This window comes from Pristis pectinata, chromosome 3, assembly GCF_009764475.1.
Source record: "Pristis pectinata isolate sPriPec2 chromosome 3, sPriPec2.1.pri, whole genome shotgun sequence".
In the NCBI taxonomy this organism is placed as follows: Eukaryota; Metazoa; Chordata; class Chondrichthyes; order Rhinopristiformes; family Pristidae; genus Pristis; species Pristis pectinata.
The window spans coordinates 121779074-121806439 of NC_067407.1; the positions used below are offsets into that span (position 1 = coordinate 121779074).

Genomic DNA, 27366 nt, shown 5'->3' on the forward strand with positions numbered 1-27366 from the left:
TGGGAAAATGGGCTCAAAAATGGCAGATGGAATTTAATGCAGACAAGTGATGCACTTCGGGAGGACAAACCAGGATAAGACTTAGACAGTGAATGGTAGGGCACTGAGGTGTGCAGTAGAACAAAGGGTCCTGGGAATACAGATCCATAATTCCTTGAAAGTGGCATCGCAGGTAGATGGGGTCATAAAGAGAGCTTTTGGCACATTGGCCTTCATAAATCTGGACATTGAGGATGGGAGTTGGGATGTGATGTTGAAGTTGTGCAAGACGTTGCTGAGGCTGAATTTGCAGTATTGTGTGCAGTTCTGGTACCTACCTACAAGACAGATGTCAATAAACTTGAAAGAGTGCAGAGAAAATTTACACAGATGTTGCTGCCACTTGAGGACTTGGTTATAGGGAAAGGTTGAATAGGTTAGGACTTTATTCCCTGGAGTGCAGGAGAATGAGGGGAGATCTTATAGAAGTATACAAAATTATGAGGGATAATAGGGTGAATGCATGCAGGCTTTTTCCCCTCAGGTTGGGTGAGACTAGAACTAGAGGACATAGGTTTAGGGTGAAAGATGAAATATTTAAGAATGTGAGGGGGAACTACTTCACTCAGAGGGTGGTGCGATTGTGGAATGAGCTGCCAGCGGAAGTGGTAGATGCAGGTTCAATTGTAGCATTTAAGGGAAGTTTGGATAGGTGCATGGATGAGAGAAGTATGGAGGGCTATGGTCCAGGTGCAGGTAGATGGGATGGCAGAAAACCAGGCCAGCATGGACTAGATGGGTTGAGGGGCCTGTTTCTGTGCTGTAGTGCTCTATTGATACCTTCACCAGAGCATGCAAGAGGATGAACCTTGCATTAAACATCCAAAAGACCAAGGTCCTTCACCAGCTGGTCCCAACATGCAACACCAACAAGGAATTGGAATCTCTCTGATCTGTGAAGTCCAAGTGCATACAGCAGAAACAACTCATCTATGTGCTTCCTTAAAATTCCATTCATCTTATCTATGGCAAAATCAGCAAATCCCACATAAAATTCTAGTTGCCCCAGAACCCTTAGAACTGCAGTTGACAGGGCCTAAAGGGCTGTTACTCAAGCAGAAGAGCTTGTTAAGTATTAAGAAGGAATGTGCCATATTTGTATTTCACATTGCCTCAATAGTTTCTTAAAAACAATCAATAATTTCTTCCTGATTGATTAGTATTTCACAACAACACCAGAAATTTCTAATTCCAAACATGGCCTCAAACAAAATTTTGTGAATGCTTATTTCACAATATTTATTTATTGAAGTGTCTTTATTTTATCCAATTGTTAGATTTTCTGAAGGTTGGGCTTGGATTTGATATTTTCATTCTTGACAGTGCTTTTGTTATCTGATGTCAGACTTTGCAATCTGACTATCTGCAGCATCCATAATTCCTAGGATACAATTGTTTTATTTCCTCCTCTCCCCACCACACTTCTTACCCTGTTGTTCCCCTTGCCACCCTGTTTGTCATCCCCAAACCACTTACATCTGCAAGCCATGTTACTTGTAAGGCTTTTGCTTCATGCACGTTCTGATTCACTCTGGTTCTCTGTGTTTGGTATCTTTTCTAATTCTGGAGTAGGTAAGATAAAATAATTCTGCTCACTCTGTTTTCTATAAGCCATTATTCATTACAGCACCTTGCATGTTACTTTACTGTAACGTATAATTTATACTATGCCTTATCGACCCATTGCACTGGTTTTGAATTTTATTTTTATTTTTCCAGGAGATGCAGAGGTTGCAGCCAAGTTTGCTTCAAAATTAATTGAAATGGGAGCCGATGTCAATATTCGAAGCCGATGGACTAACATGAATGCTTTGCATTATGCTGCATATTTTGATGTTCCTGAACTAATAAGAGTAATTTTGAAGGGTGCAAATGCTGGAGGTAAATAATTTTGTATTTTGTGAAAGCCACATTGGTATTTGTTTTGGAAATACGGTGAAACTAGTTAAATCCTAGCCACTGGCATGAGATGTCCTTTGTTTTTTTTTAAAAAGATACTCTTTACAAAATGGTGACAGTATGCACCAGCTGAGATTGGGGTTAGCATCTGATCAGATGAACAATAATAAGAACATGGATTTGGAAGCAAGTGTAACAACAAAACTGATGTGTGCAATTGAACTAGTTCTTAATGGCACATATACTGTAAATGATAGATAAGCATATTGGCTGCATTGTAGTCAGACGCATGCACAACCTTCTGCCTGGCGTTGTGAACTTGATCCACCACAATGCAATCGTTGGTGTTAGAGTTTGAATCGCATCCCATTCCTCTACCTACGCAGATGGCATTTGGGCTTGAATCATGTCAGAGCACTTTTGGTTTTGGGCTTTGAATCGTACTGCAGATGAACTTGATTTCAGAATTTAACTCATCCCACAGTCATTCTCGATATAGGTGCTTGAGTCATTCCCCAGCTGCATTTGATTTTGCAGATTAAATACCCACTCCCCTACAGTTGGTCTCAATATCATGGTTTGGACTGTCCTCTGGTGTGGTTCCCAACTGCCCCCACATCCACCCCCCCCCCCCCACCCAACAGATCCTGCTTGTAATGGGGTTTGAATTATCCCAACACTGTTAGAGGTATCAACAGTGGCTGGAAGCTTTGGGTTTTGAATGATCTCTGCAGCCATTGCTGGTGCATCCCAAAACACCCTTTTTGGACCTTGATACCAACAACAGTAGGATGAATGGAATCCTGATGGGAGGTGTTTTTAATAAATACATGTAATCCAATATGTCTAAGCACATCAGTATGGATATGCCATAATTTCATTTGATCTAGCCAACTGGGTTTGAGTGTCTCCAAAGTGGTCAGTTTCCTTATGCTTGTTTGAAGTTGTTAGTCTTCTGCTAAAACCATGCAAAATATTCATTATTGGAATTAACCTGAAATAACTGCCATATGAAAATCAATGTGAGGAATCCATCTGGTATTTCATCACTAAATTGGGTTTCTCCCTCAAACCACAAAACAGCTGGTATTAGAAGAAAAGTATATTTTATTCAGTTGTGAAGTTCTGTTGTCAATATAATGTTTGGTGATGTCTAACTTCATGATGCTGACATGAGATGCAGAATGGTAAAAGCTTTTCTGGTTCCTGATAGTAGTAATAAAATTGAAGATGAAAATTGAAAAATTAATCATATTATCTAATTATTTTGTTTGAAACAAAATGTGTGAAATTATTCTGTACTTATTATTGACAGATGTAGATGCCACCTGCAGTGACTTCAGCTTTGGAACACCTTTGCATATTGCGGCATCAAACCTTTGCTTGTCAGCTGTGAAATGTTTATTGGAACATGGAGCCAATCCTGTATTTAGGGTAAGACACTGTAGTATTTTAAAATTAACAGATCTACTCTTTAGATATGGCAGTAATTCCCAAATTAATTTGTAAAAATAAAAGTGCAATCTTTTGAAAACGATAAGAAATTAATCTGCATTCTTCAAGATTAATCTTTTATGAAGTAAATTTTAAGAATACAGGAAATGGAACAGGGATGCCAATGGCAACAGAATTCATTGCTCTGCATTATGTAAACCTCCTCACATCTAAAACAAGGTGTTTACAAAAAGGATGAAGGAAGTGCTGATACTAGTAAAATTGTCAGCAGGTAATAAGGGAAGATTATGGACAGGGAGTAAAGGAAAACGTCTTTTAATGTCATGTAATTGACCTCAATGGAGCAGTTACTTAAATTATGGCAATAGGGCAATCTTGTTATTTCTCTGGTATACATTTCACTGCTTTCACGAACATCTTTTTTTCTGTCATTATTAAATGTATTGTTATTATGAATGGAAAAATATTTAAGAGGCAAGTTTATTTATGCATGGAAAAATCTTGGAAAAATAAGTTGTCATGAATTAGTAATCTATTATTTTAAAAGGTAGGTTGATTTTATGATTCAAAAGTTGCCTATTTTTTTCCTTTCATTTTTTTCTGGTTCTTGTATTCTCTTTACAAATGTATGAAATGATAATGTAAAATTAGCTTGCTAGAACTTATAGCCACTAAGTGTTAAAAAGAAAGAATAGGAAACCTTATAAAAAAATAACATTTAATTCCATGTAATATATGTAGCTTTCAAAAGGAAATTGTGTAAATATCTGAAGGAAAAAAATTCAAGGGTGTGAGAAAATTGGACTAACTGGATTGCTTTATCATGAGCCAGCACAGGCTTGATGGGCCAGATATTTTCTCTCCATTCTGTTGGAATTCTCTTCTAGCCAATGGGAAGTTTTGTCATTGATTCACCTCGACCTGAATTTTACTAAGGCTCATTAATACCCTCCTCATTCAACACTGCCTTGGCATCCAGGGAAGTCACTGGAACAAATATAGAGTTCATGGTATGAAAATAATCTAGAAAAATATTGTTAGCTACTTGAGAACTTTTTTAAGTATTGATGCTTGAATAAATCTGCCTTTTGTGTTGACGGAATGATGTCAATGGCAGATTTACAGGGCTCTGAATTAGCTGGTACTATTATCTATTTTGCTTGCATTTAGACTTTTTAATTTCTTATAGATCCTCCCTTTGTAACCTCCAGTACATTTTCTGCTTAAATATTAAAATGAAGTATGTACTTTTTTTTCCAATGACTCCCTGCTATAGGAGTACTAATGTCCAATGAAAAGGAAATGCCTTTTCCCACACCAGTCTTCAGCCATGTGTTAATTCTCTTGAATTATTGGGTCCACTGGAATCAAGAGACATATTACTGTTGATGTCCTGGTTTTTAATTTAGTTTCTATTTGCTGATACTCCCTCAGTAAGGCCTCCTCCCAACATTCCAACGAGGACCATGGTGACTAGATTTTCTTCATACCGTTCCAAGGCCTTTTAGGCCTTTTAGCCCCTTAAGCCCACTCCGCCATTCATTACAATCATGGCAGATTTGATCCTACTGTAAACCAAATATCTTTATCTTGTCCTGGAATGTATTTAGTAATTCTGCCTCTGCATTCATCTGGGGTAGAGAATTTCAATGATTTACAATATTTGGGGGTAAAAAAAAGTGTCCCAGGATTTAGAACCAAATGACAAGGAAGAAACTGAGATATATTTCCAAGTCAGGATGCTATGCAACTTGGAGCAGAATATGCAGTCGATGGTGCACTTGTGCTCCTAAAGTCCTTGTCCTCCTTTGTGAGGTATAGACTTAGGAGGTGCTGTTGTTATAGCATAGACAATTAATTGCAGTGCATCTTTAAGTGGGGCACACTGCAACCATATCTTGCTGGCAGTGGAGGAAATGATTGTTCAAGATTGTGGATGGGATATCAATAAAGGACGCTATTTTCCCCTGGATGGTTTTCACCTCCTTGAGTGTTTTCAGGGCTGCACTAGTTCAGGCAAGTGACGAATATGCCATCACACTCCAGACTTGTGCTTTGCAGATAGTAAAAGAGCTTTGGAGTGTCAACAAGGGTGTCAAGTTAGCCAGCTGCTGACCTGTATTTATGTAGCTGGTACAGATGAGGTTCTGGTTATTGTAACCACCAGGGTTTTGATGGTGGTGCCATTGAATGTCAAAGGTAGGTGTGTTGATTCTTTCTCATTGGAGATCATCATTGTCTGGCACTTCTGTAGAATCAACATTTCTTGCTGCATAGTGGACTTGCCTTAGTGATATTGCTATATGCAAATATGGACATGGAATTGATCATTGCAATCATCAGCAAACATGCCCACTTCTGCTACTATGATGGAAGCAGCCAAAGACACTTTACCCTGGCCAATTAACCTGACAGCCACACATCTTTGGGATGTGGAAGGAAGTTGGAGCAACATGAGGAACCCTATGCAATTATAGCAAGAAGGTGCAAATTCCACACAGACAGCATGGGAGGTCAGGATTGAATCTAGGTCACTGGAACTATGAGGCACCAGTGGAATCAGCTGTGCCACTGTGCTACCTGGAGCTGGGATGATTGACTTTGAGCAGCAACGACCATCTTCCTTTGTGTGAGGTATGACTCCAACTATTGGACTAGTGCTCTGCGAGGCTGCGTTTTCAGCTCCTTACTATACTCCCTATATGCTCTCAACTGTGTGACCAAATTCTGCTCAAACTCCATATATAAGTTTGCAAACGGCACCACTGTAGTGGGCTGGATCTCAAGCAACAGTGAGGTGGAGTACAGGAAGGCGATAGACAGTCTATTGGCATAATGTCAAGACAATCATCTTTCCCTCAATGTCAGCAAAACAAAGAAGCTGGTCATTGACTTCAGGAAGTGGGGTGGAGTACACAACCCTGTCTGTATCAATGGTGCGGAGGTGGAGATGGTTGAGAGCTTCAAGTCCCTAGGTGTAAATGTCACCACCAATTTGTCCTGGTGCACCCACATGAACACTATGGCCAAGAAAGCACACCAACGCCTCTATTTCCTCAGAGGGCGAAGGACATTTGGCATTTTCCTGATGACTCTTACCAATTTTTATAGATGGACCATTGAAAGCATTCTATCTGGATGCATCACAGCTTGGTATGGCAATTGCTCTGTCCAAGACTGCAAGAAGTTGCAGAGAGTTGTGAAAGCAGCCTAGTCCATCATGCAAGCCAGCCTCCCCTCCATTGACTGTCTACACTTCCCACTTCCTCAGGAAAGTAGCTAAGATAATCAAGGTCCCCTTCCACCTTGGTCATTCTCTCTTCTCCCCTCTCCCATTGGACAGAAGATACAAAAGCTTGAGAGCGTGTATCACCAGTCTCAAGGACAGCTGGATTGAAGCTGTCATCAGACTCTTGAACGACCTGTCATATGCTAAAAGATAAATTCTTGATATCCCAATCTACCTCGTTGTGGTATTTGTCTACCTGCACTACACTTTCTCTGCAACTGTAACTGTATTCTGTTTTACTTTTTACTACCTCAATGTAGTTATGTATGGCATGATCTGTCTGGATGGCAGGCAAAACAAAAGCTTTTCAGTGTATCTCGGTACATGACAATATTAAACCAATACTTTTACAACTTTTTTTTGCCCTCTTTGTTATCTCTTTGGTCATCCTTTGCTGGTCTCTAAAATTATGTCAGATTTCTGGCCGGCTACTAATATCTACAACATTGTATTTCTCTTCTTTCAAAGTTGATAGTTAGCCATAGATGGATCATCCTTCTTGTAGAGTCTTCCTTTCTCAATAACAAGTTGTGAAATAATTCTTTAAATGTCTGCCATTGAATATCTACTATCTTATCTTTAATCTACTTTCCCAAGCAACTTTAGCCAGCTCTGCATTCATACCTTTTTTGTATTTATGTTGAAGGCACTATTTCAGGGTTGTTCTTTTTACTCTCAAGATAAATGTGAAATTCTGCTATGTTGTGATTGCTCTTCCTGGAAGGTAACTTACTGTGTGATCATTCATTAATCCTTCCTCATTACAAACAACCCTCTCTAAAATGTTCTGTTCCCTGGTTGGTTCCAGAACACACATAATATACTGTCCTGAGCACACACTATGAATTTGGCCTCAAGGCAACTTTTGCCAATTTGATTTGTCAAATCTGTGTTTAGATTAAAGATGTCCATGATTATTGCAGAACCTTTTATGAAATGCTCAAATGTTTCTTGATCTAAAAATCAGCCCTTTTTTGTGGTTAGTGTTAGGGAGCCTGTAGACGAAAACACCAGTGACTATTATTTCATTGCTGCCACTTTTCTCTACCCAAACTGATTCTATATGTTCATTAACAGTACTACCATACCTCCTTTTTCCTTTCTACCTATCCTTCTTAAAATGTCAAGTATTCCAGAATATTCACTCATAGAGTCATAGAATTCTACAGCACAGAAACAGACTCTTCATTATCTGTGCTGACCTTTTTGCCCATCTGCATTAATCCCATTTGCCTACACTATCTGTATCCCTCTACGCCTTGCCCATTTAAATACTTGTCTAAATGTCTCTTAAATGTAGTGATTGTATCTGACTGCACCACTTCCTCTGGCAGTGAGTTCGAGATATCTGTGTAAGGGAGAAAAAAAGCTTTCCCCTCAAATCCCCTATAAAACTCCTTCCTCTCGTCTTAAACCAATGCCCTCTTGTTTATGGTACCCCTCCTCCTTGCCCATATCTCATGGTCATTTATTTCTGTTAATGCCATCAGTTCTTTTTATAAATGCCGTGCGCAATCAGACTAAGAGCCCTTTACTTGGTCTTTTTACCATTTTTTAGTCTGATTCAGAAGCTGTAATATAAGGTGTCTGTCACAAGAGGTCAGCAATAAGCTACGGGTGACTAGCAGATCATTTGATAGTATCAGACATTATGCACTGCTGGATTTCAGTTTTTTTTCCTCCCTTGCCATGTACTTAAGTGTTTTCTGTTTTAACCGCATATGCTACACTGAAAGAAAAAAGTATTCTTTTTATCACAATAATGGTAGAAAAAGCCCTAATGTCTTTTCAATTTAATTCCATTTCTTGAGCCACATTTGAGTAAAATTACATGGGACCAATTTTTGTATGCAGCATGGTGTAATGGATGTGGAGTGGGTGAGATGATCTATGTTTAGTGAACTTAGATTACAATGCTGTGGCTGGATTTAAATGAATTTGGTAATCTGCCTACACGAAACTCATTTTCCTTTGATAGTTCAGTGATTGGAAGGATGAGGAATTTGGGAACTCAGCTTCAAGGGGTCCTACAGCCCTTAAAGAGAAGACAGAGCTATAAAGGGTTTATTGTGGTTTGTGATTCCTGGAGTAGCTGCAACACAAATTGATGAGGGATATCGCATTTTCTGGTGTAGCTGTAGACATAGAGAAACTCAAAAGTGGTTTGCTTACCCTCTGGGTGATAGGTATCCAGAGAAAATTCCCAGAAGCTTTGGAGAGAGAACTTGTCTGCAGTGCAGTAAATATATTCACCTAAGGCACTAGTGTATTCTAATGTAATTTGTTTGCTTTTGTTTAAGCCTATGAAGCTTTTGTCTTTCTTTCTGTTATTGAGGTTTGCCAGAGATAGCAGGATTTTTCACCCACTTAGACTGAGGGGAATCCACTTTTGAAGATGTACCTTCTCTCAACTTTCCAAGCATCTACAATACACTGAAATTGGCATTTGTGTGATGATTTTGAATGGTCTGCACTAGATGATTCACCAAGTACTATGGACAGGCATAATGAGCCTCTGGAGCAGCTTCACAGACAGACAACTTGGCCTGTTGAAGAGTCTAATGATCCAGACTTTGTAGTGTTCCATTGTTTGTGGGAAAAATGTTGTTGCATCAAAACTGGCCTGTCGCTAAGAGTACAATTTAATTTTTCATGTCTAGGTAAAACATTTTGGGATTAACACTGAAAAATGATAGCAGCTTGGCGAGTAGCTGCTGGCATTTCTCAGCTAAGTCTGGGTCATTGAGTAAGATTCCTGTAACATGTAGTGTATGTTAGGAGTGTACCCCTCTAATAATCGTAGCATGTGATCAACTATTCTCCATGTGTAGAACCAGGAAGAAGTTTTACCTGTGTGGTAGTAGGCACAAAGTACAGAAGTGCACCTTCTGTCTCTAACAAAAAAAAACAAACTGTTGGAGGAACTTAATAGATTAGGCATCATCTGTGGAGGCAAAGGGATAGTCAACGTTTTGTGTTGAGACTCTGCAGCAGGGCTGAGAGTGTAAAGGGTCTCCCTTACAGGGTAAAGTATTCCCCTTTACACTCTGTCCTGATGCAGAAACGTCGACTATCCCTTTGCTTCCACAGATGCTTCCTGATTTGCTGAGTTCCTTCAGCAGTTTGTTTTTTCCTCTAGATCCTGGCATTTGCAGTCTCTTGTGTCTCTCCCTCTATAACTTCTGTTTAATAAATCTTTTTGTTAATTTTAATTACTATATTCCAATTTGTAGGGAGAGATACTGAAACATGGTGTCTTAAGTGCAGATTGATGAAACTATAAAATTTAGCCTGTGTCTGAAACAAATAGATGTGTATTATGAAACAATGATTTTTGTTATTTCAGTGAGAGTGCATGATGGAGCTAATAAAGATGTCTGAGCCATTGGATTTCCAGACAAATAACCTGTCTCAAGAATGGAGACAACAGAAGAAAAAGTTTGCACTCTATGTCAAACTGGTTATGACAGATACACCAGAACAGACAACAGTTAAGATGTTCTTCATCTCATTGGTCACAAGGAGAGAGAATTGCAGCATACCATAAAACCCTCAAATGAGACTCTGGGGAATGCATTAGATGTATTACAAGCATATTGCAACCCAGCTAGAAATGAAACAGTTAAGCATTAATAGTCTTTTTTCACTTGTAACTGGAGCAGGGTGAATTCTTTGATACTATTTTTTAATGGAGCAAAGATTCTCAGATACAATAATTCATTGATTTACAAATGCTTGATTATGAATTTTCACTATTGTGCCATCGACTTTGGAGCAGTCATCAGTTTATGAAACTATTTCTTGATCTAATGAAAAGTGTAATATTCTCTGTTCACAAAAAGTTAAGAAGTGAAAAAAGGTGAATATTTAGTGGACATTAGTTATTGCTTAAATCTTGTAGCATTGTTGCTGCAAACAATTCACAACAAACTGACAAAATAAAACTTGGTGCCTAAAATGTTTCCTCCAGAAGTGTTACGAAAGGCAGAGATGTTATAATAGGTTGAGAATGTAGTTACAGGATTAGGCTCTGGGTGATGATGATCCAGGACAAAGCAAAATCATTATGATTTAAAAACGTGAGGAGGGTGAAGGAAACCAATTAGAAACACAGATGCTGGAACCAGGAACAAAAACAGAAATATGCTGGAAGAACTCAGCCAAGCCACACAGCATCTGTGAAAAGAGAAATCTATTAACGTTTTGGGTCAGGTACCCTTCCTCAGAACTCTAACTGTTAACTGTCAGAAAACATCGTTAACTGTTTCCTCTCTCCGCAGATGCTGCTCAATTGGTTGAGTTCTTCAGTATTTCTGTTTCCGTTTGTATGGAGGTTGAGATAACTTTTGAAAGTGTTATTCAACACCAGAAATGGCCGATTTGAACTTTTCAAAAAAAAAACATGTACACTTGCGCAATGTTTGTCTTGTGGGGAGAGACAGAAAGGGCAAATTCCATGGTGACAGAACATTTTCCAAAGGAACTGAATGAGTCATCAATAAAGGTGAACGTTCTAAACATCAACACAGACACACCTCAAGGATACGTGCTTAGCCCACTGCTCTGCTCTCTCTACACTCATGACTGTGTGGCTAATCACAGTTCAAATGCTATCTATAAATTTGCAGGTAACACCCCTGTTGTTGGTAAAATCTCAGATGGTGATGAGGAGGTGTACAGGAGTGAGATAGATTGGCTGGTTGAGTGGTATCACAACAACAACCTCACACTCAACGTCAGCAAGACCAAGGAATTGATTGTGGACTTCAGGAAGGGGAAATCGGGAGAACACACAACAGTCCTCATTAAGGGGTCAGCAGTGGAAAGAGTGAACAGCTTAAGTTCCTGGGCGTCAACATCTCGGAGGATCTATCCTAGGCCCAACATGTTGATGCAATCACGAAGAAGGCACGCCAGTGGCTGTACCTTGTTAGGAGTTTGAGGAGATTTGGTATGTCACCAAAGACTTGCAAATTTCTATAGATGTACAATGGAGAACAATCTGGTTGCATCACAGCCTGGTACAGAGGCTCCAATGCACAGGATCGCAAGAGGCTGCAAAGGGTTGTAGACTCATCCAGCTCCATCACGGACGCAGCCCTCCCTGCCATCGAGGACATCTTCAAGAGGCGGTGCCTCAAGAAGGCGGCATCCATCGCTAAGGACCCTCATCATCTGGGGCATGCCCTCTTCTCATTACTACCATCGGGGAGGAGGTACAGGAGCCTGAAGACCCACACTCAATGATTTAGGAACAGCTTCTTCCCCTCTGCCATCAGATTTCCGAACAGTCCATGAATCCATGAACACTGCCTTGTTATTCCTTTTCTTTGCACTATTTATTAATTTTGTAATTTTTATGTCTTTGCACTGTACTGCTGCCGCAAAACAACAAATTTCATGACATATAAGTCAGTGATAATAAACCTGATTCTAATTCTGATTAAACAAGCATTTGTTACCAATGAGGCAGAGCTTTTTTGGAAAAGGATGATCTTGTGTACATTCATCTTGCGGTATGAGAAAACTTACAGGCTTCAAGGCAGCCAAAGATAGCTTTATTCTTCTCCTTGGAGCAGTGCCACTCCAAAAACAGAGGGCTCTGAAAGGATATTCAATAGCTAATCTTCTCCAGGAGAAGTGATTGAAGAAAAAAGCCTGGATGATGGTTTTTCCATTATTATATTACATTGTTTCTCTCTCCCCTCATTGAATAATATTGTGTGAGAAATAACCTAGATGCCAGAGACTTTTTCATCCTTAACAATGGCCCTGCACATCCAGTTAACACAGTTCATGGCTAATAAACATATGGGTAGTGTTTTCTCCCTGCCCTTCCCCCACCCTCAAACCCCACGACACCATTCATTGATACAATCCATGGACCAGAGTGCTATCACCATGTTCTGGGCTTACCTGCAGCACGATATGAGGTATGTCACTTTGAGGCAAAGCAACAAAGACTAATCAGGAAATTTGGAAGAAGTTCAGCAATAAGGTAGCCAGAGACTACATCAGAGCCTCTTGGAATTACGTAGCCCATGCAACGATGAATGATATGTAGAGGAATTTATGGCCGCAGTGCGTGCATGATTCTGTGGGTTTGCAGGCCTTAAAAAAAAATCCACAAAAGGACCTTGTCAGGCTGGTAAATGAGGTTGGATTTGGTGTAGTGAATCCCATGTTGAAGACTTCAAACAAGGATCTGTTAGAGCTTGAACAGCAAAGGTTACAGAAGGAGCAAGAAACTATGACATAGTACCACTGTCAGCTGGATAGCACACCATGAAGAGGCTTTTGGAGGTGTTCTACCACATTCATAATTTGATAGCTGTCCTCCAAGACAACAACCTGAATATGGAGTTTAGCTTTAAATGAGGCTGTGTGATAGAAAATGTTAGGCTTTGATATAAGGAGCTTTAGCAAATCAAAATGAAGAGAACTGAAGGATTTTTATTTGTACTTTGAGTCTTGTACCAAGAACAATTGCAGAAAGAATCCAATATGGCAAACTTCAGGCTGACATTCACCACCACCATCATCTGACAACAACCTCTCGTCTCCTCTGGTGTTACCATTTACTAGAAGGAGGAGTAGCCCACTCAGCACTTTGAGCCCACTCTACCATCCAATAAGGTCATACCTGATCTGAATACAACCTCAACTCCACATTACCACACACATAGAGTAACTTTTCACCCCTTGCTTATCAAGAGTCTGCTTCAAAGAGAATTTTGTATCTACAGGCCTTTGAGGAAGAGAATTCTGAAGATTCACTGAATGGAAAAAAATTGCCTCATCTCTAACATAAATGGGCAAACTCTTATTTTTGAGACAGTAATCACTCTCCCACAAGAGGATGTCTCCACCCCAACAAGTCCCCTCAGAATCATGGAAATTGTGCTTGGTGATACATTTTTGTTATTTTAATTTATTGTAATTGTCAATATAATATTTTATTCTTTCAGATATTTGAGTGGATAAATTTTTAAATGTTTAGGTTTTATTTTGTCTGAATGTCTCAAGCTCTGGAATGAAATTAGAGCTTTTAAACTTAGTCAGAATCAGGTTTATTATCACTAACGTATGTCAGAAATCTGATGGTGGAGGGGAAGAAGCTGTTCCTGAAACATTGAGTGTGGGCCTTCAGGCTCCTGTACCTCCTCCCTGATGGTAGTAATGAGAAGAGGGAATGTCTCAAGTGTTGAGGGTCCTTAATGATGGATGCCACTTCTTGAGGCACCATCTCTTGAAGATGCCTTTGGTGGCGGGGAGGGTTGTGCCTGAGATGGAGCTGGCTGAACCTACAACCCTTTGCAGCTTCTTTCGATCCTGTGCATTGGAGCCTCCATACCAGTCGGTGATGCAAACAGTCAGAATACTCTCCACCGTACGTCTGTAGGAATTTGCAAGAGTCTTTGGTTGACATACTAAATCTCCTCAAACTCCAAATGAAGTAGAGCCGCTGGCATGTCTTCTTTGTGATCGCATCAAAGTGTTGGGCCCAAGATAGAACCTCTGAGATATTGATATCCAGGAACTTCAGCCCTTTCCACTGCTGACCCCTGAATGAGGACTGGCATATGTTCTCCCAACTTTTCCTTCCTCAAGTCCACAATCAATTCCTTGGTCTCGCTGATGTTGAGTGTGAGGTTGTTGTGACACCACTCAACCAGCCGATCTATCTCACTCCTGTACGCTGCCTCATCGTCCTTTGAGATTCTGCCAATAACAGTGGTGGCATCGGTGAATTTATAGATGGCCTTTGAGCTGTGCCTAGCCACGCAGTCATAAGTGTAGAGAGAGTAGAGCAGTGGGGTAAGCGTGCATCCTTGAGGTTCGCCTGTGTTGATTGTCAGTGAGGAGGAGCTGTTACTACCGATCCACACTGACTGTGGTCTCCCGATAAGGAAGTTGAGGATCCAGTTGCAGAGAGAGGTACAGAGGCCCAGGTTTTGAAGTTTGTTGATTAGTATTGAGGGGGTGATGGTGTTGAACACCAAGCTGTAATCGATAAACAGCAGCCTGATCTATGTTTTGCTGTTGTCTGGGTGCTCCAAAGACAAGTGGAAAGCCAGTGAGATTGTGTCTGCTGCAGACCTGTTGTGGCGGTAGGCAAATTGCAGTAGGTCCAGGTCCTTGCTCAGGCAGGAATTAATTCTAGCTGTGACCAACCTCTTAAAGCACTTCACAGTAGATGTGAGTGCTACTGGGCGATAGTCATTGAGGCAGCTTCCCCTACTCTTCTTGGGCACCAGTATGATTGTTACCCCTTTGAAGCAGGTGGGAACCTGCGACTGCAGCATTGAGATGTTGAAGATGTCCTTGAACACTCCAGCCAATTGGTTGGCACAGATTTTCAGTACCCTGCCAGTTACACCATTGAGCCTGACACCTTACAAGGGTTCACTCTCTTGAAGGATGTTCTGACGTCAGCCTTCGCGATGGAGATCATATGGTCGCCAGATGCTTTGGGGCTTTGCACAGGTGCAGTGCTATTCTCCCTTTTAAAGCATGCATGAAAGGCTTTGAGCTCATCAGGGAGTGAAATATCACTGCCATTTATGCTGTTAGGTAAACATCTTTTCAGTTTATGAAGTTTTGCTGAATGAAGCATTCTCTTGGAATGCAAACCTTTTGGTGCCTTGGGACTGGATCAAGAGGGTTGTTTAAGTGAAGGAATTATGCCAGCAGTATAGCTTTGTTAAAGCCCCAGCAATCTCCTCAAAGATCTTTATGTCCTCATTAGCCACAGCCAAGGTCCTGGAGGATTGGAGAGTAGCAAATGTTGTGCTTTTGTTCAAGAAGGGAAGTGGGGATAATCCAGGTAATTATAGGCCACTGAGCTTCAAGCTGTTGGAGAGGATCTTGAGGGATAGGATTGATGCGTATTTGGAAAGGCATAGCCTGCCTAGGGACACTCAACATGGCTTTGTGTGGGGCAGGTCATGCCTTACAAACTTGAGTTTTTTTGAGGAGGTGACAAAGATACTTGATGAGGGTAAGGCAGTGGACCTTATCTACATGGTAAGGCATTTGATAAGGTCCTTCATGGTAGGTTGATTCAGAAGATACAAGTGCATGGGAATCCAGGACATAAAGATCTTTGAGGAGATTGCTGGGGCTTTAACAAAGCTATACTGCTGGCATAATTCCTTCACTTAAACAACCCTCTTGATCCAGTCACAAGGCACCAAAAGGTTTGCATTCCAAGAGAATGCTTCATTCAGCAAAACTTCATAAACTGAAAAGATGTCTACCTAACAGCATAAATGGCAGTGATATTTCACTCCCTGATGAGCTCAAAGCCTTTCATGCATGCTTTAAAAGGGAGAATAGCACTGCACCTGTGCAAAACCCCAAAGCATCTGGCGACCATATGATCTCCATCGCGAAGGCTGACGTCAGAACATCCTTCAAGAGAGTGAACCCTTGTAAGGTGTCAGGCTCAATGGTGTAACTGGCAGGGTACTGAAAATCTGTGCCAACCAATTGGCTGGAGTGTTCAAGGACATCTTCAACCTCTCAATGCTGCAGTTGCAGGTTCCCACCTGCTTCAAAGGGGTAACAATCATACTGGTGCCCAAGAAGAGTAGGGGAAGCTGCCTCAATGACTATCGCCCAGTAGCACTCACATCTACTGTGATGAAGTGCTTTAAGAGGTTGGATTTGGAACCGTCTTGCCCATAGAAGACAGAGAGTAGGGGTGGAAGGCTGTTATGCTGGCTAGAGGTCTGTGACCAGTGGTGTTCTGCAAGGATCGGTGGTCGTATCTCTGTTGTTTGTGATATATATCAATGGTTTGGATGAAAATGTAGATGCGTGGATTAGCAAGTTTGCAGATGACACTAAGGTTGGTGGAGTTGTGGACAGCGTGAAGGACTATCAAAGAAAACAGTGGGATATAGATCAGTTACAGATATGGGCAGAGAAGTGGCAGATGGAGTTTAATCTGGGTAAGTGTGAGGTGTTGAACATTGGGTGGTCAAATGAAAGGAGAAAGTATACAGTTAATGGTAGGCCCCTTAATAGCATTAAGGTACAGAGGGATCTTGGGGACCAGGTTCATAGTTCACTGAAAGTGGCTATGCAAGTGGATGAAGTGGTAAAGAAGGCATATGGCATGCTTGCCTTCATTGGTAAGAGTGTTGAGTGTAAGAGTAAGGAAATCATGCTGCAGCTATAACTTTAATCAGACTGCACTTGGAGTATTCCATGCATTTCTGGTCACCCCATTATAAGAAGGATGTGGATACTGTGGAAAGAGTGAAGAAGAGGTTTACCAGGATGCTGCCTGGATTAGAGTATGAGCTATAAGGAAAGGTTGGACAAACTTGGGTTGTTCTCCTTCGAGCATTGTTGGCTGAAGGGAGACATGACAGAGGTTTTTAAAATTATGAGAGGGTGGACAGTCAGAATATTTCCCCAGTGTAGAAATGTCAAACACCAGAGGACGTGCATTTAAAGTTAGAGGGGAGAAGGTTAAAGGCAGCATGAGGGGCAAGTTTTTTTACGCAGAGAGTGGTAGGTGCCTGGAATGGGTATTGGGGTAGTAGTAGATGCAGGCAGTTTGGTGGAGTTTAAGAGGCTTTTGATAGACACATGAATATGAAGGGAATGGAGGGATATGGATGATATACAGGAGGAGGGCATTTAGTATAAATTGGCATCAAGATCGGCACAGCATTGTGGGCCTAATGGCCTGTCCAGTGCTGTACTGATCGATATTCTATGTTCTAAATGGGAAGCTTGATGTGCAGAACAACAGTCAGAGGCAGGCAAAAGAAGATGGGCACACTACTATAATGGAGGTACAAAAACCCACCTATTGCCAAGAGTTGAAAACAATCTGAGATTAAACCTACATCAGGTCTGACGTGGAAGAAGAAAGTGGTGAATGGACACAGAGTATACCACCCCCTGCCCCATCATGCAATGTCACAAGTGAGGAGGGTGCCCTATTTTAGAGGAACAGCACTATTTTAGGAAGACCACCAGGAAGACAGGCTTACTTGACAGAAGCAGGTGTGGAGATACCAGAGGTTGCTGCACTAATCCTGCAAAATGAGAACATAGCTGAACTAAAACAGACCCCATGAAAATTGCAGCCAGTTATGATTTGGATATGGAAGGACCCGAAAGATTTTGTATCCAAGATACCCAAGAGACAGACGTTTGTTTCTTCTGTTTTCTTCATTATTAAAGAAGGAATGTGACATGTGCCATATGTAAGATTAGATGAATACCCTTTTAAGAATTGTAGCAGGCGACTAATTGCTGTCTTTGTAGAACTGGGTATAACCGATTTTGCCTGTCTGGTGGCAGGCGGAACGTAGGGAACTGTGGCCTCTCTCTCCCTCTGTCCAAGTTCTTTTGTCTAATAAAGCACTTCCTTGATATGAATCACTGATTATTTTCCACTCTTTTAGGGAAATAAACTGAGATAGGACTTTCCATTCTAATTAACAAGTAGACAGAGGATGCATTTGATAATAGGGATGTTCTACAGGAGCAACACATGCAAAATGCTGGAGGAACTCAACAGGTCAGGCAGCATCAATGGAGGGAAAAAAAGTCAGTGTTTCAGGTCGAGACTCTTCATCGGGACTGGAAAGGAAGAGGGCAGAAACCAGAATAAGAAGGTTTGTGTATGTTGCTCCATATTTCAGCATCTGCAGAATCTCTTGTGTCTCTGTTTTGCTGCTCCACTTGAAGTCTTTTTGAGGTATGCCTACCCTGAAGAAGTTTTCCTCCTCTCTTAGACAGGAGTTCTGTGAGACCCTCTCTCACTGCTCCCACTCTGTGATCTTTGCTGCTCTCCAGCTCTTCAACCAATGTGCTCACCCAGACTCGACTCCCCTGATCTTCTTATTCTGGCTTCTGCCCCCTTCATTTCCAGTCCTGATGAAGGGTCTCGACCCGAAACGTTGGCTGTTCATTTCCCTCCATGGATGCAGCCTGACCTGCTGAGTTCCTCCAGCATTTTGTGTATGTTGCTCCAGATTCCAGCATCTGCAGATTCTCTTGTGTCTTGGAGATGTCTACAGGAATGGATGATAACCACTGTTCATCTTTAATATTTCTCTGATGAAAGGTCAGTGGCCTAGATCTTGCTGATTGGGAGCTGGATACTGCTGGGCAAGTTCTGCCAGAAATTTCTCATCTATGCTTTGTCACTTGCCAGCTCATGGAGTCCAGGGGTGGATCAGATTGTTGGAATTCTCCCTGCACTTGCACAGCAATATCTGTTCTCTATTGGAAAAACTAACTGGGAAATCACACATATCCATGGTCCCATTCATTCAGAAGGTAATTGTAGGCTGTAAGGAAGAAAGGTAAGAATAAGGTATTTTTTAAATTAATTGTATTTGCTTTAATTTTTAATGAGTTTCATAGTTTATTTCATTTTTAAAGTGTCAGGGCCATTCAAAAGCTTTGAGTAAACAACAGCTTTCATAAATGACGTACTAAGGGTTTGACTATGACATCTGTCAAAGTTTTTATTGGCAGGGCATTTCATCTGATTACATGGTTTGAGGCCCATACACCGGAAGGCCTCATCACTTGCCTCTAGGGCGGTTTCACCCAGCAATATTAGCCATACAGATCAGAACCTTGTAAATTCAGGGTTATGGAGAACACGGACAGAGAGCCTAGGGAGTGGCCCCATTTTGAAAAATCTAGTTCATTTCCCTGGAACATTAATTATGTTTCTCACTGTACCAATGTTGTTGGACCTGCTGAGTATTTCCAGCAAATTCTGTTTTTCTAGCACTTCATCTATTCTTTTTCTATATTTAAAGGTCCTCTATCCAATATTTATGAAGGGGCATAAATCTTCCAAAAGAAGATCTGTGCTACATTGTACTGACATAAGGCAAAAGAAATAAAGTTGGAACGTCGTCCAGAATTATTCTTGAACCACTTTATTTATTGTCCTACCTCTTTTGTTCCTGTTACTACATGTTCTTGAGATTGAAGGATTACCACATTGCTCCATTATACTGCTTATATAAGTTAATGTACACCTTCATATGTGAATACAAAGTAATCTGAATAACCATTTTCGTGATTGTCAGTCTTTATACATTAATGGAGTTTTACTGCATTACCAACAATCTTATGTTTTTGGTGTTGCTGGACTGGCAGATTTTCTGGGCTATTGGATGTTATTCCAATTAATACTCCAATGCTGCTTTTAATTCACTTTCTGCTTGATGCGATACAATGTAGTAGTATAATAGTTTTTTCGGTGCATCTGGTAAGTTTCACGGGAGTGGGGCCCTGGTGTGTCAGATGGAGTGTGGGAATTGGCACCCATTGAGCCAGATGGCATATCACCAGGATTTCTGAACAATCAGAGAGTGGATTATTGGGGTTTTGCTATATTGTTACAATAACAGAGATGGAAGTAGGAAGTACAATTATGTTTGAATAATTGAGCCAACATGATGTGTCAATACTATTACTTGTTCGAAAGCTGTAAGTCATAACAGAAAGATTTGATTAATACTTTAGCAATTGAGGGCTGAAAATAATGAACTCCTGGATTCTTATACAAATTTTCTTTTTTATATTCAAATGTTATTTGAATTACAATGAGCTAAGATATTTGCACATTAATGGCTATAGAGCATGAGCTTCGAGAAATGTGCAATCTTCTAATTATCTTTTATCCCATAAGTATAACCTGAAGAATTGCTTATTGTAAAGTTAGTACAGTTAAGTGTTTAGTACAGATAATTTCTAAACAACATCCCATTGGATATGTAATTAAATAATAACAATTTGTTGTAAGTGTCTCATTTGTTATTACTCTTTCTTTCGGCGAATGTATAGACATGAGGAAATGTCAGTATTTTGCTGATTATTTCTGCACACAGAAAAGCATATGGTAAATACATATGCAAAAATACAGTAAAATATTAATTGGCTTCATGTTTTTGCAGTTTTCTGTCAAATGTGAAAAAAAATTTAATAATGCTTACTTAACTATGAACACATTCTGCACAACTGTTGAAGAAAGTTTCCTCCAGAATGTACATTCTCCAGTTGTGATGGAGATTTTGTTTTGAATTCTATCGAAAGTAATGCTCCAGAAGCCTTCTATCTGTAATGATCCAATATAAATTGAATTTGGGAACAGCACAATTTTCCACAGAATAACATCAATTTGTAACTTGCTAAGCAAGGCAAAAAGATAGTTTGTACAGAGAAAGAAAAATTTCACACTGTCATGATGATGGCGCTCAACTGAGTTTTGGTTTAAACCACTTTTCTTGGTGCTGAGCAAAACAAACTTTGTTTAACCTGGTGTAATCCAAAGCTGATATTGCTTGCTTAAAATAGAGTTTTTATCAGAGTGAGACAAAGACATCTTTGATTGGGTATATCCAGGTCAGTTTGAAAATTTGACTTCGAGGTTGGTGAATGGAACGCTTCTGTTATTGATCTGCAGCTATAATAGCTTTTGGAACATCGTAATTGGAAAATTCTAACAATAAGCATAATTAGTTATGAAATTGTTATTTCTCTTAAAAAAAGATTTTATACTACTACACATAGGTGTCTTATGAGCTTTTTGCCCCTAAGGTTATTACTATTTGCTTGCCATACACTTGCCTCCCTATTATAGATTACCATCATCTGCAGCTGTCCAAATTCCACGTTCTAAGCTACAGAAGTCTCTAAATACGGTTCTCTCATGACTTTCCTTAGAACCTGTATTGTGACGAAGACGTATCAAATTTTGACTGACAATGCTGCAGTGAAGTGCCTGAGGACATTTTAATATTTTAAAGGTTCAAGTTGCAGTTGTAGGATTTCTGGTCCTTACTTGGATGATGCCAGTGGCGGTTCCTAATAGTTCCTTAATTCGTATAGTTATTGCTCTCAGATCTACATATCTTAATCAGTTGCAAAAAAAAATTGCTGCTTTTCAAATGAATCTGTTTGATTTGGAGTGGACCTTTTTTTGCTTTTGCTTTGTTCCATTATGTTTTGCGTGGCTCTCTCAATTCTGGTTATCATGCTGATTTGAATCTTTCTGATAATTTTGAACATACTCCTGCTTTTGGGGTATTTGGTGAAAGATATAATATACAAAAGGGAACTGATTAAGTATTTTGAAGGAAAGAATTCCAGGGTTATGGGAGAGGATGAGAGAGTGGGGTATTGCGTGGAGTCTGAATGGACACTGCAGGGTGAATTGCTTTCCGCTGTGCTGTAACCATTCTGTAGTTCTTTGAACGATGACACAACCAGCAACAAAGTAGGCTGAATATTTCACAGGATGAGCACCTATGCTGTGAGTAGCTGATTTTAATAAACATTCTCGAAATTCTCATTCTACCTCAGGGTCAGTTCTATAAATTGGTCCACATTAAACAAATTTTAATGGGATGGAGCTCCTTGAAGCAATCTTGACCCATCTGGTCATCAAGCTATTTTTCACTTTTTGGTGCTTTTTGTAATTAATACAATGTTTCTCATTTTGCACAAAACTTAGGTTTACAGCACCACCTAATGGAATACGTTTCAAATGTTGTAACCACACTGCAGTTCATTATTAGAAATATTGTGGAAAGTGTTTGTGATTTTACTGTAAGCAAGAAAAAAATCTGAAGGAAAATGTTTGCATGATTTTGAGTTGCACTTAATTTACCCTTGTTTTTCTTCCTGGACAGAATGATAAAGGGCAGACTCCGGCAGACATTGTCCCTGACCCTTTGGACATGCCCCTGGATATGGCGGAAGCAGCAGCAATTGCCAAAGAATTAAAGCAGATGCTTCTAGATGCATTACCATTGACCTGTGACATATCAAAGTCGATGCTGACAAACTATGATCACATCTCGGGGAAGGCACTACTGATGTCACTGGGCCTGAAGCTGGGAGAGAGAGTGATGATTGGAGGGCAAAAGGTAAATAATGAATAAGTATGAGGATGGATTAATGTATTCGTGGACCCCATTGTGCTTTCAGTAACATAAACAATTACAGTAGTTTCTTCTGCTCTCTCTGTGCTTCTGTATAACATTTATCATTTTTGTGCGATCTGTGAGGATTCTTAACCACTTTAATCTTGTGTGTCAGTCCTTGTCTGTCTGTCTGTGATCATGATAACCACTGTAATCTCAGTACATGAATAAAAGTATTAAATAAGTCAGGCATGAATATTGGACGATATTGTTAAAATAAGTTTTAAGAAAATGTATGCTAGAATGCAAATTAAAATGCAAGATGAGAATATCATAACTTCCAAATTCTAATGATAAATAAAAAATTATGGTCAAAACAAATCTTCCTGTAGCAAAATCTTTTATTCCAGCAAGTAACTCTCATACTATTACTGTGGCAACATTGCTGTGCCAGAGTCATTGTTCACTGTTCCCTGATTTTAATTTTCAAAAATTTAGTTAAATTCAAATTTAGTTTGAATGTTCATTTTTTTTTTACTTGACAGAAAGGTCCATTTAGTTTAAGAGACGGATATCACTCTGGAGTTTGGCTATTAATTATATAGATATTTTAAACTTGAATCAATGTGGTAATATGTCTGGATGGAGGAATCAACAAAGGGGAAGATGCTGCTAAGGTGCTTCAGTATATATATTCTCAGTTTGCCTTTATTATCAAGACTTCCAACTGAAGCTTAGAAGAGCACTCTACTTCCCTTGCTACATATGAACTCATACATTTCTTGGCACTTTTCCAAAACTGCTGCTGCTCAGTGCTGGGTTATCATCTTTTCTGTACTAAACCCTGAGAGAGTGGATCAATTGTTTTCATAATTATTGGGAGAATTGTTGTTCCCTTGCAGTTTTCATATTTTTGTGTCTAATTTGGATAAATGTGCTATATTTTGAATCCTTTTGAGCAGTAGATACCACTCAATAAGATGATGGCTGATCTTTAACCCAGCACCTCATTCCTGACTATTCTTTTATTTCCATTATATCTAAAAAGTCTATCGATCTCTGCTGAATATACAGAATGGCTGAGGTTCTGCAGACCTCTTGGGTAGAGAGTTTTAAAGGTTCACCAATCTCTGGAGAAATTTCTTCTCATTTCCATCCTAAATGACTATTCTGTGGATTTGGCCCCTGGTTCTAAATACATGAACTCAGGGTAACAAAATCTAACCTGTCAAACACATTAAAGAATCTTGTACATTTCAGTGAGATCCCCCTCACTTCTTACCAAACACTAGAGAGTATAGGCCCGTTCTGCTTAATCTTCTTGTACGCAAACACACTAACCCAGGAACATTATTGCATTCACTCTGTCGTAAATTTATCCTTTCTTGTATAATGAGACCAGATCTGTATACAAAATTTCAGATTATAGATTTTGAACAGCTGGTGCCCCAGCACCCATTTAGGTGGTATATCTCCCATTACAGCCTCTGAACCTAAAAATGACCCTTTATTCCTACTTTCTTTATTCTATCTATTAACAAATCTTCAATCCACATGAGTATGGTGCTATAATTTTGTTTATTAATTTCTTGTGTGGTACCTTACTCAAGGCCACCTGAAGTATGTTACATCAGCTGATTTGCTTTTATCTTATCCAATAATTACAATCTCAAAAAAACTCCTAAAAGATTTGTCAAAATAACCTTTGTTGACTGCCAAATCAAATTATTAGTTTCTGAGTGCCCAGTTACCACTTCTTTAATGACCGATTCCAGCACTTTTCCTACATGTGATATCAGTCTAACTAGTCTGTAGTTCTCTGTTTTCTTTTTCCCTCTCTTAAACAATAAGGTTACATCTGCTACTTTCCAATCTATAGGAACCATTCTATAATCTATGGAAGTTTGGAAGATGTCAACTATCTTGGCCACCTCCTTGCAAAACCTAAGACATTAGGTCCTGGGCATTTAATGCTTTCATACACATTAATTTCTGCAATATTGCTTTCTATTAATGCTAACTTCTGTCAACCCCTCATTTACACTCTAGACCTGTTCTTCAATATTTCCAGGAAGTTCTCTGCATCTTCTATGCAGTTAGATGCTTCCCTGTCATTTCCTGATTCCATAAAGTAACTTCTCCTTTCTCGGTCTGTGAAGGACCCACATTAAAATTATGATGATCTTTTCCTTTCTGCAAAATGTAGAAGTTTTTATAGTCTTATTTTTGTTTCTTGTGAGCCTCCTGTCATGTTCTACTTTTCCATTCCTTTCCTTATTGATGGCCAGGCTCTCCTTTGCTGAATACTACATTTTTCCCAATCCTTGGATGTACTTTTTTTTGGCAGACTATAAACCCTTTTTCTTGATCTATAGCTGTAACTTCTCTTGATAGCCATGGATACATGGCTTTTCCCGTTTCTACTTGTGGTATGTCTTGTAAACTAGATATAAATTGTTTAAATATTGGCTGTTACTTGTTTACCTTTTAATATAACTTCCCAATCTATCAAAGCTAACTCATGCCTAATACCTTCATAGTTTGCTATATTCAGATTTAAGACCCTGTTTTCAGATTGAACTAAATCACTTAAAGTTTTTATATAAAATTATATCATGTTAATGATTACTGCTCCTTTAAGGCTCTTTAACTGCAATTAACCCTATCCCATTGCACAATACCAGAGGCCATTCCTTGTTGGTTCTTCAACATACTGATCTAGAAAAACCTCTCTTATACAATTATGAATTTGTTCTGCATATTTTTACTATTAAATCATTTGCTCAGGGTTAAAATCACCTATGATTTATCATATTACTCTTGTTACGTTCATCTCTAATCTCCTGATTACTACAATGCTGTGCATTACCACTGCTGTTGAGGGGGCCTTTATACAATGCCCACCAATGTATCCTGTACCCTGTTGTTTCTTAGATCTACCTAAACTGATTCTACTTCTTGATTTTCTGAGATCCTTCGTCTCCACTGCCTCTATCCAAGTTTTTAATATCAAGGCTGTCCTGTTTTACCCATTTCTTCCAAAAATCTAGTGTCCTGGAATATTTCATTCTAAGCAATGGTCACTTTGCAATCATGTCTTTGTAACTATTTGTGCCATTAATTCACCAATTGTTATATGAATGCCGCATGCATCCACATAGAGAGCCTTAATTTTGACTTTTTACCATTTTTTCCAATTTTTAATTCTGTTTGAAGGTGTACATCCTTTTCCTTCAACTTCCTAAATTTCCAATTTCCACAACTGCCCCTGCCCCCATTCGAACTGTTAACATTAATAAAACAATCCAAATTTGAAGTATCTATGCCTTTCACAATGGATCAAATTACTAAGTGCTTGGAAGTTTCTACTTCAGCTGAAGAGACTTATTTTAATCTGTCCTCCAGAGTCATGAGGTTGAGTCAAGGAAAGAAAATGATCCTGTTTGTGGATTTCCCCAAAATTACTGCTGCAAAATTGACAAGCCCTAATTAGTAACAGAATTAGGTTGTAAATGTCTTCTTAGGCTATTCCCCAGGTTCTAGGATGATTTGATTACTCACTAATTCTGTGAGTTCTGTGGTTGCTGCTGAGTTCAATATGGGATCTTCAGATTCTGCTGCAGATTGTGTCTGATGTGTCAAATGGGTGAGTTGTTAGGGATGGAAATCGAAAACATCAGAAGGGTGCTGGACCTGAAACATTAACTATTTCTCTTTCCACAGATGCTGACTGACCTGTGGGTTGTTTGGGATGTTTTGTGCTCTTTCTGCTGCTTGTACTTGGCCTCCATGTGCTCATGTTGTAGAAACTTCAGGTGCTTCGTGCTCAGTGCCTTCCTGGCTGCTGTTCCTCTGTTTTGAGCAGTTACAGGCCAGAGATGAATCAGAAAAGATCATAGATTCTTTTTAGGAAGAATGTTTTTGAAACATTTTGTCAATCCTTTGGGAAATCTGTTTGCTGTTAAAGAGCTCAGAGTGGTGTGTTTGTATTGAGAACCAAAAACTGCAGATGATGAAAATTTGAAATATAAACAGAAACAAAACATAATAGGTAATGTTTCCAGCGTTTTCTGTTTTTACTTCTTATTTTGGGAGTCTAATGGCAGGCAAGTACAAGATCCAGCCCACTCACTGCAGCTGGTTGAGCATGATAAGAGTCTTGAGGCTAGAGGTGTTGGCCTGAAAGAGGGTGCTGCCATTGCTTCACCTATCTTGCCAGTGAATTTGGAGAATTTTGCAGAGTCAGCATCCAGGGATTACTCTTCCACTTTAAGGTCACTGTCAAAGAGCAACACAAAATTGAAAATCAATTTTTTGAAGCTTTGAGCATAACCTTCACTTTTCCATTGTCTGCCTGGTAATCTCTTCCTGTGGCGGAATACAGTGTCTGCTCCAGAAGTCCAATGTTGGGCATGTGAATGCCAGCTTAACATAGGCAACTTTAACGAGGATGTTGTCCTAGAAGAGGGCACTGATGCTAATTTGCTTGTCCTCCCAGTGAATTAGGAGGATTTTGCGGAGACAGTGTTGGTGCTGTTTTTCCAGTGCTGTGAGATACCTGCTGTATCTGGGTCCAGGTCTGCTGCAGAAGCATATTGGGGGGGGGGGGGTGATGGTGTGGGTGGCAGGGTTAGGGATCACTGTTGTCCAGTAGACCATGAGTTTTGTGCCAGTCCTCAGATCTTGATATTCAAATATCATTTTCCTCGATCAACCAGAAGCTGTGCTGGCACATTGATGATGGCAAGATTTGGCTCCTGACAT

General features: G+C 39.8%; 1 protein-coding gene across 5 annotated transcripts in view; it reads left to right on the forward strand.

Annotated features, from left to right (window-relative positions):
* LOC127568791 (CAP-Gly domain-containing linker protein 4-like) overlaps positions 1-27366 on the forward strand; it is a 206060-nt gene that overhangs the window by 29074 nt on the left and 149620 nt on the right. For all 5 annotated transcript variants that reach the window (XR_007956068.1, XR_007956069.1, XM_052012954.1 and 2 more), the window contains exons 5-7: positions 1759-1920; positions 3254-3372; positions 22369-22605. Coding sequence is in view for 3 of the 5 variants with exons in the window: in XM_052012954.1 (XP_051868914.1) it covers positions 1759-1920; positions 3254-3372; positions 22369-22605 (518 nt within the window). In the remaining 2 variants the exon portion in view is untranslated. The remainder of the gene's footprint in view (positions 1-1758; positions 1921-3253; positions 3373-22368; positions 22606-27366) is intronic.